General features: G+C 44.7%; 1 protein-coding gene and 1 long non-coding RNA gene across 2 annotated transcripts in view; one reads left to right on the top strand and one right to left on the bottom strand.

Moving 5' to 3' along the window:
• The first annotated feature begins 2714 nt into the window (after positions 1-2714).
• SELP (selectin P) overlaps positions 2715-12671 on the top strand; it is a 43108-nt gene continuing 33151 nt past the window's right edge. The window contains exons 1-2 of the mRNA XM_047705403.1: positions 2715-2790; positions 2937-3020. Coding sequence (XP_047561359.1) covers positions 2737-2790; positions 2937-3020 — 138 coding nt within the window. The 5' untranslated portion in view covers positions 2715-2736. The remainder of the gene's footprint in view (positions 2791-2936; positions 3021-12671) is intronic.
• LOC125086201 (uncharacterized) lies at positions 8598-10746 on the bottom strand. Its single transcript, XR_007123120.1, has 3 exons — positions 10661-10746; positions 9881-10045; positions 8598-8824 (listed from the first exon to the last, which is right to left on the bottom strand). It is a non-coding gene; the product is annotated as an uncharacterized LOC125086201 (long non-coding RNA).

Genomic DNA, 12671 nt, shown 5'->3' with positions numbered 1-12671 from the left:
AAAAAAAAAGAGTCTCTTATGATTTGTCTCTCTCTTGATCCCATCTTGTTTCATTTATTCTTTTCCTACATATTGGGGGGTTTTTTTGGTTGTAACTACAGCAGAAATAGATTTTAAAGCATCACAAAGGTTTATGATATCTCACCAAACAAAACAAAACAAAAAAGCATTCTCTCAAGTGTATGATGAGATTCTAATTCCATTTCAGTTCCACAGTATTAGGGGATATCTTTTTTCCTCTTCTTTGTGTTTTTCCGAATTTTCGTGTCTTTTTTTTTTTTTAAACAATGAACGTATTATATGAACAATAAGGGGGAAGAGCTATGTGTTCTTTTTTCCGAGTTCTAGCCTGTCATCCTACAGCCGGTTATGTGGAAACTTCCCTAGTGTTCTCCGAGGATACGGACCAGCTATATTGGAGGAATTACCTGCCTTCTATTTCACATGATGACAGGTGGTACACAGGCCAACAGCCAAAACGTGGCCTGAGACTGGGCACGGTGCAGGTGCTTCCTACTGTCCAGCCTCCTTTACCACCTGCAGCCACTGTGGCTGTCCCGGGGCTCCCAGGCTGCTCTAGTCCGTGACTGGCCTAGAATGTTCTCCCCACCTGATGTGGCAATGCTTATTCAAAGTAAGTCCTCAGCTCTGAAATCCCTGTCTCTGGGGAGACATCAAGCTTCCATCATATCCTTTCACTGCAACACATTTTTTTTCTTTCTGCATTTATTCAGGTGATTTCTATTAATATCTAATGCCTCCTCCCTAAAAAAAAAAAAAGAAAAAAGAAAAAGAAGTGTGAGGTCTATTAGGGTTTTACTGAATCCCCAGTGCTAGCATGCTTTCTGGAGCCTTGAAGGAACACCAGTATTTGTTGCATGTACGAATGCATCCATGTAAGAGGACATGTGGAAATCCACGTGGAGATGGGAGAACATTTTCACTACGTCTGCCCAGAGTCATCAACCTGATTAATGAATCATAAGTATTTGCTGAGTGTTTGTGTGTCCTCTACTAGACACAGTAGGAGAGGAAGACTAACATAGGAGAGGAGCCCGTAGACTATGAAGAGATGAGAAAACATATGAAACACATAAATCACACTACTAATTAAACTACTACACTGGCATCATATTGTATTTTTAATGGCCACATAAATAGAAAAGACCTAAATTTTCTGTATAGACGATATCCATTCGAGCAAATGGAATTCATGATTTCTGCCTGAACAGCCTTTCAACAAACTCAAGTGTTTTCCCACCATTCTTCTCCCCAGAAATCCTTCTCTACTTCCCTCAGACTCCCTAAAACTTAACATTATCCAACTTAAAACATATTAGCAATGGGGACCTATAGTCTACAGAGCACCTTCCCTCATACTCATCGGAGAAATTTTTTTAAAAGGAGGCAATGCCAAGAACATGGTCTGGAGAGTGAAAATAAGTCCAGAGGAAAAGGAGGCAAATCTCAGGGGAAAATAGACCCCGTGCACACGCTCTGTGTGCGCAGGTGTGCTCCAATCCTTTCCTGTATAAACCCATTAGTGGTCCTATCACTTCCATGCATCGACTGTGATCCCTGCTTATTATGAAGCTAGCTGAAGGAACTGAGTCACAAGGAGGGTAGTAAGTTGCCCAAGACACACCACCAGTGGCTGGCAGAGCCCAGCAGTCTGGCTCCTGGGGCTGGACTCCCAGCCACTGCATCGTGACAGCTGCCCCTGCCTCTCCCCTCTGAGTCCCAGGTTCCCCTCCCATCATTCTTTCCTTGCCACCTCCTTCCCCAGGCTTTCTACCCTACATAATTAATGCCTTCCTCTTGGGCCCAAATTCCTCCATGCAAATGCAGCCCCAAGCTCCTTAAGTCATCGTTATCTTTGGACTTCCTTCCAGATCTTTCCATTTTTAATCTTATTCCATTTTTATTCTCCCACGAGATGCCTTTTTATAAGCTGGGCCACTCATGGAGCAATGAAGAATGGCCTGTAGTACCGCACAAGTACGACCCCAGGAAAGCAAACGGGAGGTCGGGTTTCTGACTCGACACCAAGTGCGTGATCTGACGCCTCTGATAACAGCTCTGAGAGCAGCCACCCCGGCCCCCTTCGCTTGAGTTCTGACTGTGGGCCAGTTAGTGTTTCCAGCGCTCTCCCGTATTAACTCACTCAGCCGCACAACCACCTGTGAGGTGAGTCCTGGCACTGTCCTTCTACTTCACCATTGGAGAAAAGAGGCACAGAGAGTTTAGGTCATTTGCCAAAAGGTGGGACAGACGTGCAGCCGACACGGGTCTCCGGGAACTCGCCACGGAGCCCTGGCCTTCAGCGCTGAGCCCACAGGCTCCTACTCCCACCCACGAAACTTCCAGTTTTACATCTTTTTCTTTCTGATACAAGAAGCAGAAGCTCTTTTCTAATAATGACCCATGTCTGTTATATTTCATTTCAAGACCGTTCCCAGCAATCACCCTGCCCCCCATTGCCAGGATTTTCTCAGTGGCTTTTTCCTTTCCTACCTTATTATTTTGTGTTATTATTTTTGATCCCTTGTCTCAGAAGGCTCCTGGAATTGTTAACATTCACTGCGATTTCACAATAACTGGAAAATTTACACTGGGACGTTATGATTAAGACAGAGCATATTTTCCAAACGTATGACCTTAAATTGGGGATCGTATAATAAGAGGAAATTCGACTCCCAGGCGTGTGGGCACTATTCCTGCACTGCTCAGCCCGGGATGTCCAGGAATGATTCACACATGCCCCTGTCTCCAGACCAGCCCCCCATGGAAGTAGGTAACCTCCTGCCCCCACCCCACCCCCGCTGACCACCGCCGCTAAGTATTATCAACGGCTCCTGTATTATCAACATCTAATTTCATGGGAAGGGCTGTGGTGAGTTTCTGGAACTTGAATAGGAAGTTGCTTTTCTAAACAGCTTGACACTGAGGGGAGGCAGCGAGACTATAAGAAGTCCGGGCTGGGCGGGCGGCCGAGAGGAAGCCCAGGCGCAGAGGAGATGGTAAGTTCATTTCTCTGTATCTGGGACGGGGGTGAGACGCGGCGTGGAGGCTGAGGCAGGTGGGTGGGGAAGGTCAGTAGTTATGGTGCTTTGGGGAGAACAGTCCATTAGAGTACGAGCATCTCCAAACCTGCTGTCCACTTTGGACCCTCTAGCATTCTTGGGGGTTGAGGCTGCTCTTTCCATGCTATGAGTGAAGCCGCCGAGCCTCATGGAAACCAGGAGTTTCAAGCACGGCCGCACTGCTAGGCTCGACAGTGCCGGGATCTGCACTTCTGTCCTCTGGTTCCACGCTGCTGTTTTTCCTCTTAGAGCTTCCAGAAACTCTCATGGCACAGATTTTGGTAAAGCCTTGATCACCTTCTCCAGGACTGCTCTTCTGTCTGGCTTGAAGGCAAGGCAGAGCAGGTGCCCTGGGACGACCTGAAATTGGATGTGTTCTCATCCCAGCCCTCCCAGTTCCCTCTCTGAGCCCTAGGAGTGTGCCGGGACTTACGTGGAGACTCCGAATGGTTTCCATTTCTGCCTTAAGTTTCCATGCTGTTAGTGACTCAGTTTCTCCATCTGTAAAATAGATAAAATTCTAGCACTCCATAGCGTCCTGGGGGAAGATTAAATAAGATTGCACTGAAAAGCATTTAAATCTGAGGCTGGCACATGGTAACTGATTAGTAAATGCCAGCTAGTATTGTGAAAATGAAAATATGTGCAGTGGGGATTTTCTGTGCTGGGGATAATAGAGAAGGAGACTGTGAAGAAAGCAGGAATGAGTTTGAGTCTGTCCTGAGTTTGGACTCCAATGACATGAGAATGTGAATTGCCTTTGTCTCATCTCCTGCATATCACACATTCTCTGTGTTGGTCGACTTACACGAACAAGGAGTAAGTCATCTCCTCCTACTCAGTCTGGGATCCTCCTCTATTTCAGAAGTATGTGGACACATTGGATCGTGGGGTTCCTTGGGGTTCTAGCAAAAATACAACTCTTCATCCCGGATGAAAATGCAAACGTCCTCATAAACACAAGCTTTTTGGACAAGGACAGTGGGTTCCCCGACCCACACATGGGTCTTAGGTTAAGAGCCCTACTCTATTGCCTCCTGTGCTTCAGGCTTAGAAGCACCTCCCTTAGTGTCTTGAAACTGGGCTGGAACTCTGCAATCTAGAGCTGTTTTCCATATTCCAAAAGTAAGCCCTCTTCCTTTGGCCCTGGGCACATTTGGCTCTTCGGATTCAGGAACCTCAACCCTCTGTGTGTGAATTTGGCTTCAAGTTCAGAGTGACCTCAGTGAACCTCTAGGACCTGAGGAAGGAGGCTCAGGTTTATCTGGTGGAGGGTTCTCAATCAGAGGAGTCGGGGTGTTCTCAATCAGAGGAGTCGGGGTGTTCTCAATTGGATAAGTCTTGGAGAGGGGAGATTGGGAACTCGCAGTTAAATTGTGCTGATGTTAGAGTTTTTGTGGGCTAAGGAACAGTTCTAGAGTCTCTTCCATTTATATACCTCAACCACCTTAGGTCTGTGGCTTTTAGTTCTTTCTCTTCTATTACCTCTTTTTCAAAATGTAGCTATGGGGTTCACCTTCTCCTGGGCTGGCCACCGGCTCTTAGAATAGGTAGCTTCAGAATTAAGTAAGTGGAAACTTAATCAAATCTCCAAAAGTCAAAATGACCTACTGCTTAATGGGCAAGACTGAGAAAAGACCCTGGAAATTAGGCTCATGGTGGTTTCATGAACGACATTTATTACATTATCTTCTAGGTGTCTCACTTCTTTGATTGAAAAGCAGACAGAAACTTTTACAGTCAAATACAAAATGATTCCTTCGTACTTGTAGGGATATAGCTCTGTCATGCTCTAATGGACTTTTAAAAATTAGGTATGCTACTTTATTTTTAATGCTAGTAATTCAACCTAAATAATGGTGATTGGTAGTCAAATTTAAAATACACGCTTGGATTCTTGGTGTTAATGTCCTGGGCTTCTTCCTGTTTTTATTTCTAATTTGCTGTTGGCCTAGAGACCTCTTTTTATTTTTTTCACTGTGCTTCATTTTCTACCTTTAAGCTGCTGGGGCTACTAACATCTGGGCTACACCAGCACCACTGTGTAGCGTCGGAAACTTCAGGGAAGTATTTTGGCAGTTGTGGTGCCTTGTGAAACCTGGACTTTGCCACCAGCAATGTGTATAGCTCTGCCCCCTCCACAACTTTCACATCTACCTCCCTGCTTTGCATTCCCATTGGCCCTGGCCCCAGCCAGACCCCCTTTCCCTCCCACTGAGACTAGTACAGTAGCTTCCCCTTTGCAAGGCCCAGACTCTCTGTGGCTAATTCATCAAATTTATCAAAACCACTATACTCTGGGGTGCCTGGGTGGCTCAGCGGGTTAAAGCCTCTGCTTTCAGCTCAGGTCATGCTCCCAGGGTCCTGGGATCGAGCCCCGAATCAGGATCTCTGCTCAGCAGGGAGCCTGCTTCCCTTCCTCTCTTTCTGCCTGCCTCTCTGCCTGCTTGTGATCTCTGTCTGTCAAATAAATAGGAAAAAAATTAAAATTAAAAAAAATACACTATACTCAAGTCCCTCTGCTGAGGACGCTTCTCCGTTCAGAGTCCTGGCAATTAGGTCCCTTCTGGGCTATTACATCAGACTCAGGAGACCTGGCCCCAACCTGATGTGGTTTGGAGGGGGTGGGGGGTAGGGGTTGGAGCCAGCAGCCAGGAAAGAATTTTTGAGATGTTTTCAGTGCAAAAAGAAGGTTTTTATTATAGCATTGGGACAGGACCCTTGGGCAGAAAGACCTGCACTGGGACTGCGAGGAGTGACTGCTGATAGAAGCTTTTCTGTCCTATGGAAGGAAGGGTGATGTTAGGGTTCCAGGAAATTGAGTCTATAGTTTTCTGAAGAACTTTTTTTAATTGCAAATCATTAAAACAGTTGCAGATGGATGGAGACCCAGATCCTGCTGACTGTGATCTTTATCAGTTAACCCTTTGTTTCCCCTTTCCTTTGACCTTGGGTGCCAGGAGTGCCTGAGGAATGTCACACACAGCCCCCCTGGCAGAGAGGTGGTTTCCAGGGTATTAGCTTGTGCTGTGCCCTCAGCTCCCTTTTCTCACCCTCATCAAAATTCCCTTTTCAATTAATCTCCAGGCTCTCCCAGTTTTCGACAGCAATCAGACGACATCATAGCCTCTATTAAAATCCACACCTCCCTCCCCAGGCCTCTGACTGTTCTTTGCATGTAGAACAAAATCTTATCCCCTTGTTTTAGTTCCCAAAGGCCCAGAATGATCTGTCACCAGCTTCGTGTCATCCTCTCTTCCCACTGCTCATTCTGTTCCAGCTACGTGGATAACGCAGTGTACGCTCTGCACTTCGCTGCCACTCAAAGCCTTCACACCAGCTTTCGTTCAATCTTTAATTCCCTTCTTCCTGCTTCTCCCTGCCTGGCTTCTTCTGGCCCTTCTGCTTTCAGTTAAAAATGACCTCCTTAGGGGCTCCTGAGTGGCTCAGTCGTTAAGCGTCTGCCCTCAGCTCCACATCTTGCTCCCTGCTCAGCGAGAAGCCTGCTTCCCCCTCTCAAACTCCCCCTGCTTGTGTTCCCCTCTCTTGCTGTGTCTATCTCTGTCAAATAAATAAAATCCTTAAAAAAAAAAAAAGACCTCCTTAGAGAGATCTGCCCAAGGTAACCACCCAGTCCCTCTACCTCACTTTAATATCTTAACCTAGCGTTTACCACTAGCTTCCAGGTTTCACCTTTATCTGTTACGAACTGTTCTGTATTTATTGGCATGTCATTGTCCGTCTTCCTCAATACATTGTATATTCCACGAGGACAGGAATGATGTCCGTTTCTACCATTTTAGTGCCAGTGCCTCAAAGAGTACCTGACACATTGTAGGCCTTTGATAAATTAATAGCTACTGAAATAAGCAATGGGAAAGAACAGGGAATAACAGGGAGCACCTGTCTTAGTGGGGCCGGCGACTCTGGTGATAGAAAAGGCTCCTTTCAGGAGGAGATTTTTGGATTTATAGCGCTAGGCACACGGAGAAGGAGAGGGTGCTCTGGGCAATTAGGAGAACAGAGAGCACATTCTGGAAACTACAAGATGTTTGTATAAATGCATAGTAGAATTGTGTGGATGGTGAGTAAACTGAAAGTTAATGGCAGGAGAGGAGACTAGACAAAAGGAAGAGGCCATGTTTCGAAGGGTCTTACCTGTGTCATCTTTTTTTTTTTTTAAGATTTTATTTATTTATTTGATAGAGAGAGATCACAAGTAGGCGAAGAGGCAGGGAGAGAGAGTGAGAGGGAAGCAGGCTCCCTGCCGAGCAGAGAGCCCGATGTGGGGCTCGATCCCAGGACCCTGGGATCATGACCTGAGCCGAAGGCAGTGGCTTAACCCACTGAGCCACCCAGGCACCCCAATTACCTGTGTCATCTTGAAGAGTTTGTATTTGTTGCTCAAGGAATGGGAACAACTGATGGACTTGAGGTAGTAAAAAGTGATACGATCAGGTTTGTGTGTTAGGAATATGATTCTGACTTCATTATAGAGAAAGAATTGAAAATGGGTAACTTGAAGATAGTAACTTGAGGCAAGACCAGATAGAAGATGTGCAAGAAGGAAAGAATTATGTCTGCACTAGTACCTTAGCAGAAATGGGAAATCTGGAGAAAGCCCAGATATCTGGTCCGAAGGTAAGGTCAGTAGGATTTGATGACAGGTTGATGTGAAGGGTTTGGGCAAAGGAGAGAGAGCCTTCATCTTCCCTCTATGGCCCAAAGGACTTCAGGGTCACGGGGTTCAGGTCAGGGAGACTGACTGCTAGTAAGAACCTATGTCTCTTTGAGTCATAGGAGCCCCTTTGAGTACTAAAGTCTTCTTGAGAGCCACACTCACTCCAGAGGGTTGGGTGGAAATTTGCTTTCTCATCCCCAACTTCTATTTATTTAGATATTTTTAAATATTTTATCTATTTATTTGACAGAGATCACAAGTAGGCAGAGAGGCAGGCAGAGAGAGAAGGGGAAGCAGGCTCCCCACTGAGCAGAAAGCCCGATGTGGGGCTCAATCCCAGGACCCTGAGATCATGACCCGAGCCGAAGGCAGAGGCCCAACCCACTGAGCCACCCAGGCGCCCCTCTCGTCCCCAACTTCTAAGAGCTGCTGCTATTTGACGCCCTTCCCGGCTTTCCTGAAACACCACCCACTGTCACAATCGCAGGTTTCCCCACTTCTCCACACATCCTTCTGTCTTACCTGTACAGTGTTGAGAGAGTGAGTCCTGCTCATTGTTCCCTCACACAGAATGTGAGCCATCATGCCCCTTGCTTCTCTCACACCCAAATAGAGTGAGACAAAGTACCAAGATCACTTTTTTTTTTTGCACAGCTTTCTTGGGCTCTTCTGCCTCATCATAATATACTTTTAAATTTGATACAACCACTGCTGTAGCCTTTCGATACTGAGTTATAATCATCACATATTCTTTTCAGTGTTTTCTTACTCAGCACCCACTTCTGTCTTACCTTCAGTCATTCCCCTGCCTTTATTCTTTGATTTATTTGCTCAATTATTCATAAAATATTTATTAAGCATTAAACGTCTGCTCTCCACTATCGCTGAGAGTCAGACCTAAGTCATCTTGGCCTTGAGAAGTGTCTGTCAGCAGCACCTTCTGACTGTGCACACACAGGCTTGCTTTGTGCTTGGACTGCCGATGTCACGCTCAGGAGGGAAGTCAGGGGTGGAGATGCGGCCTGTGGGCCATCTGGCACACAGATGACCAGAAGAAGACCTCAGGAAAGCAGAGGAGTGATAAGAGAATAGGGTCATGGAAGCAGGAACCTAGGGAAGTCTCTATCTCTACAAGGGCAAGCAGTGGGCTGACATACATTCAGAGAAAGACGCATCAAAATTGCTCAAGATGTCAGATAAGAGGCAAGAGAAACAACGGAAGCATTTTCAATAAAAGGAAGTATTCAGTAGTATTTATTGGTGCAGAAAGGTCAAGGAAGATACGAAGGGAGAGTGTTCACTGGGTTTGGTAATTAGGGTTTCAGTGGTAAAGTTAGCAAGAGCAGTTTCAAGGGCTGGTGGTTAGAGGAGGCTGGAGAATAAAGGGAAAGTAGAAAGTCCAAGAACCTCAACCATAGAGGAAGGAGAGAGATCAGGATTGGGGCAGAAGGCAAACAGTCCCGGCAGGGGCGGGGGTGGGGGGGGGCATTGTCGATTCTGCCTTTAAAAGTGCAAAGCTGTGGTCTACAATGTAGACAGGGGAATAGAATTCCTTCCCATGGCACCATTTCTGCCCACTTTGTACACCACCCTCCACGTTGGCAGCCATGGGACTCCTGCTGGCATCCAATACCTCTTCCTAAGCAAAGTGAGGACAAGGAAAAAAACACTTGGTCTGGCACTTTGTCCCTGCCCCTCTCCTCATTCCATTTTTTTCAGTTCTTAGGAAAAGTAAAATTAAAGAGAACTATAGTGTAAAGCAGCTTTAATAAAGGTTTACAAGGGTACAGGATATGCTTCTAATGACCTAGTCACAGACTGTTTCCCAGTGACTTCCAGTTTGAAGCCCACAGCCAGAGAACATTACAGATTAGCAGACTCGTGTCCATTTCTCTTAAAGACATTTGCTCTTGTTTCAACACTTAACTGGCTCAGTAACACACAGAAACAGCCCTTAAATCTCCAGGATCTTAGAGCTGAAGATGACAGTGCAGACCAGGAACAGAGGTGCCCGCCCCAGAGAAATTTCAGAGGAAAATGACCAAAGGAAGATTCTCAGGCATCATCTGTTCTCTGCGCTCACACACAAAACCCTTGTCCACTGCTGGCAACTTACTCTGTGGCCTTAAAGTTCACAGAGATTTGAACTCGCAGTCCACTAAACGTGGACATGAACTGTCCATGAACTGTCTGAAATTGTCTAAAAACAAATTACAGCTGTGCATTTTTTTAAGAATCCTGACCAGCGCTCTTATCAGTCTTTCAAAGGAATTCAAATGTTCTGCAAGAATAAGAATCACTGTGTTAACCCAACATCCACCTTGAAAACCTTAAAATGTTTAAAAACTCTCTTTCTCTCTCAGTTCTGTTTAAACCATATTTCAACGTTTAAACAAGCTAGTTGGGACACCTGGGTGGCTCAGTGGGTTAAGCCGCTGCCTTTGGCTCGGGTCATGATCTCAGGGTCCTGGGATCGAGCCCCTCGTTGGGCTCTCTGCTCAGCAGGGAGCCTGCTTCCTCCTCTCTCTCTGCCTGCCTCTCTGCCTACTTGTGATCTCTCTCTGTCAAATAAATAAATAAAATCTTAAAAAAATAATAAAAAAAATAAGCTAGTTAAAATGTGAAACAGATCTTTTGGGATAGTGGCTGGAGTCGGGCATGGACAGTGAAGCAGCAGCCTCCCCTGACCAGCCTCCCCCACACTCCCTTGAACGTTCCCTAAAGTCAGAGGACCCTCTAGAAATGCTCGACAGAGAAATGTACAGGAAAACAGACACTTCCAATGGGCCCATGGGGATCACAAATACTATAGATCACAAATACTATACTACTCCAGTCTACTGGAGAAGGAACCCAGTGCATGTTCAAAGGTGAATATAGGGGGAACCCAGCACACGTTCAAAGGTGAATACTGGGGTCCCCTTTCATGAAATGTGCATGATGGTGTTCTTCAGCAGTAATGTTTTTGCTGCTCATGCCTCTGAAAGAATTTTGGAAAGTTGTGTAAACTCTCACACCTTTTTAAGTAGAAAGCTAACTTCTTTGGTCATTAAGTTTTAAAACTAATAACAGAGGGGATGTCTAATACATTGTAAAGATTAGTCTTTTATAATAAATAGATGTCACATCATTTCTTAATATTCATTTCAGTGGAAGTAAATACTGTAGTGATCTAATAACCCTCATCACTTAAAAAAAAACATAAATAAGTTCCAGATAGTAAGAAATTTTATATTATTTCTTTTTTCTCCTCTCATAGCTATTTGTATTCCACTTTCTTTGTAGAATTTTAACCTAATAAAATACAATTTTAAGCTTAAAGTCTTTACTTGATCACTATGTCTTACTTCTTTTCTTTTCCATTATCTCATTTAATTTTTTCCAATTAACATATAATGTATTTTTTGTTTCAGGGGTACAGGTCTGTGATTCATCAGTCTTACACAATTCACAGCACTCACCATAGCACATACCCTCCCCAGTATCCATCGCCCAGTTACTCTATCCCTCCCACCGCCCTCCCCCCAGCAACCCTCAGTTCATTTCCTGAAATTGAGAGTCTCATATGGATTGTCTCCCTCTCTAGTTTCATCTTGTTTCATTTTTCCCTCCTTTCCCCTATGATCTTCTGTCTTGTTTCTCAAATTACTCTTTTAAAAAATTTTTAATTTTTTAAACATATAATGTATTATTAGACACAGGGGTACAGGTCTGTGGATCACCAGGTTTATACACTTCACAGCACTCACCACAGAATATACCCTCCCCAATGTCCATCACTCAGCTGCCCTATCCCTACCCCTTCCCCCAAACCCCCTCAGTTTGTTTTGTGACATTAAGAGTCTCTTATGGTTTCTCAAATCACCTTATCAGTGAGATCATATAATTGTTTTTCTCTGATTGACTTATTTCACTCAACAAAATACCCTCTAGTTCCATCCACATAGTTGCAAAAGGCAAGATTTCATTTCTTTTGATGGCTGCATAGTATTCCATTGTGTATATATACCACATCTTCTTTATCCATTCATCTGTTGATGGACATCTAGGTTCTTTCCATAGCTTGGCTATTGTGGACACTGCTGCTATAAACATTTGGGTGCACGTGGCCCTTCTGATCACTATATCTGTATCTTTAGGGTAAATACCCAGTAGTGCAATTGCTGGGTCGTAGGGTAGCTCTATTTTCAACTTTTTGAGAAACCTCCATGCTGCTTTCCAGAGTGCCTGCACCAGCTTGCGTTCCCACCAACGGTGTAGGAGGGTTCCCCTTTCTCCACATTCTCACCAACACCTGTTGTTTCCTGACTTGCTAATTTTAGCCATTCTGACTGGTGTGAGGTGGTATCTCACTGTGGTTTTGATTTGTATTTCCCTGATGCTGAGTGATGTGGAGCACTTTTTCATGTGTTTGTTAGCCATCTGGATGTCTTCTTTGCAGAAATGTTTGTTCATGTCTTCTGCCCATTTCTTGACTGGATTATTTGTCCTTTGGGTGTTGGGTTTGATAAGTTCTTTATAGATTTTGGATACTAGCCCTTTATCTGATATGTCATTTGCACATATCTTCTCTCATTCTGTCGGTTGTCTTTTGGTTTTGTTGACTCTTTCCTTTGCTGTGCAAAAGCTTTTTATCTTGAAGTCCCAATAATTCATTTTGGTACCAGTTGAGACCTGATTTGTGACCCAGGACGTGATCTATTCTGGAGAATGTTCCATGTGCTCTAGGGGAGAATGTGTATCCTGTTGCTTTAGGATGGAATGTTTTGAATGGATCTGTGATGTCCATCTGGTTTAGTGTGTCATTTAAGGCCTTTATTTCCTTGTTGATCTTTCGCTTGGATGATCTGTCCATTTCAGTGAGGGGAGTGTTAAAGTCCCCTACTATTATTGTATTATTGTCGATG

Source organism: Lutra lutra, chromosome 15 (genome assembly GCF_902655055.1).
Source record: "Lutra lutra chromosome 15, mLutLut1.2, whole genome shotgun sequence".
NCBI classification, from domain to species: Eukaryota; Metazoa; Chordata; class Mammalia; order Carnivora; family Mustelidae; genus Lutra; species Lutra lutra.
Note: the sequence above shows the minus strand (reverse complement) of the source record. Positions and strands in the feature narration are given on the sequence as shown.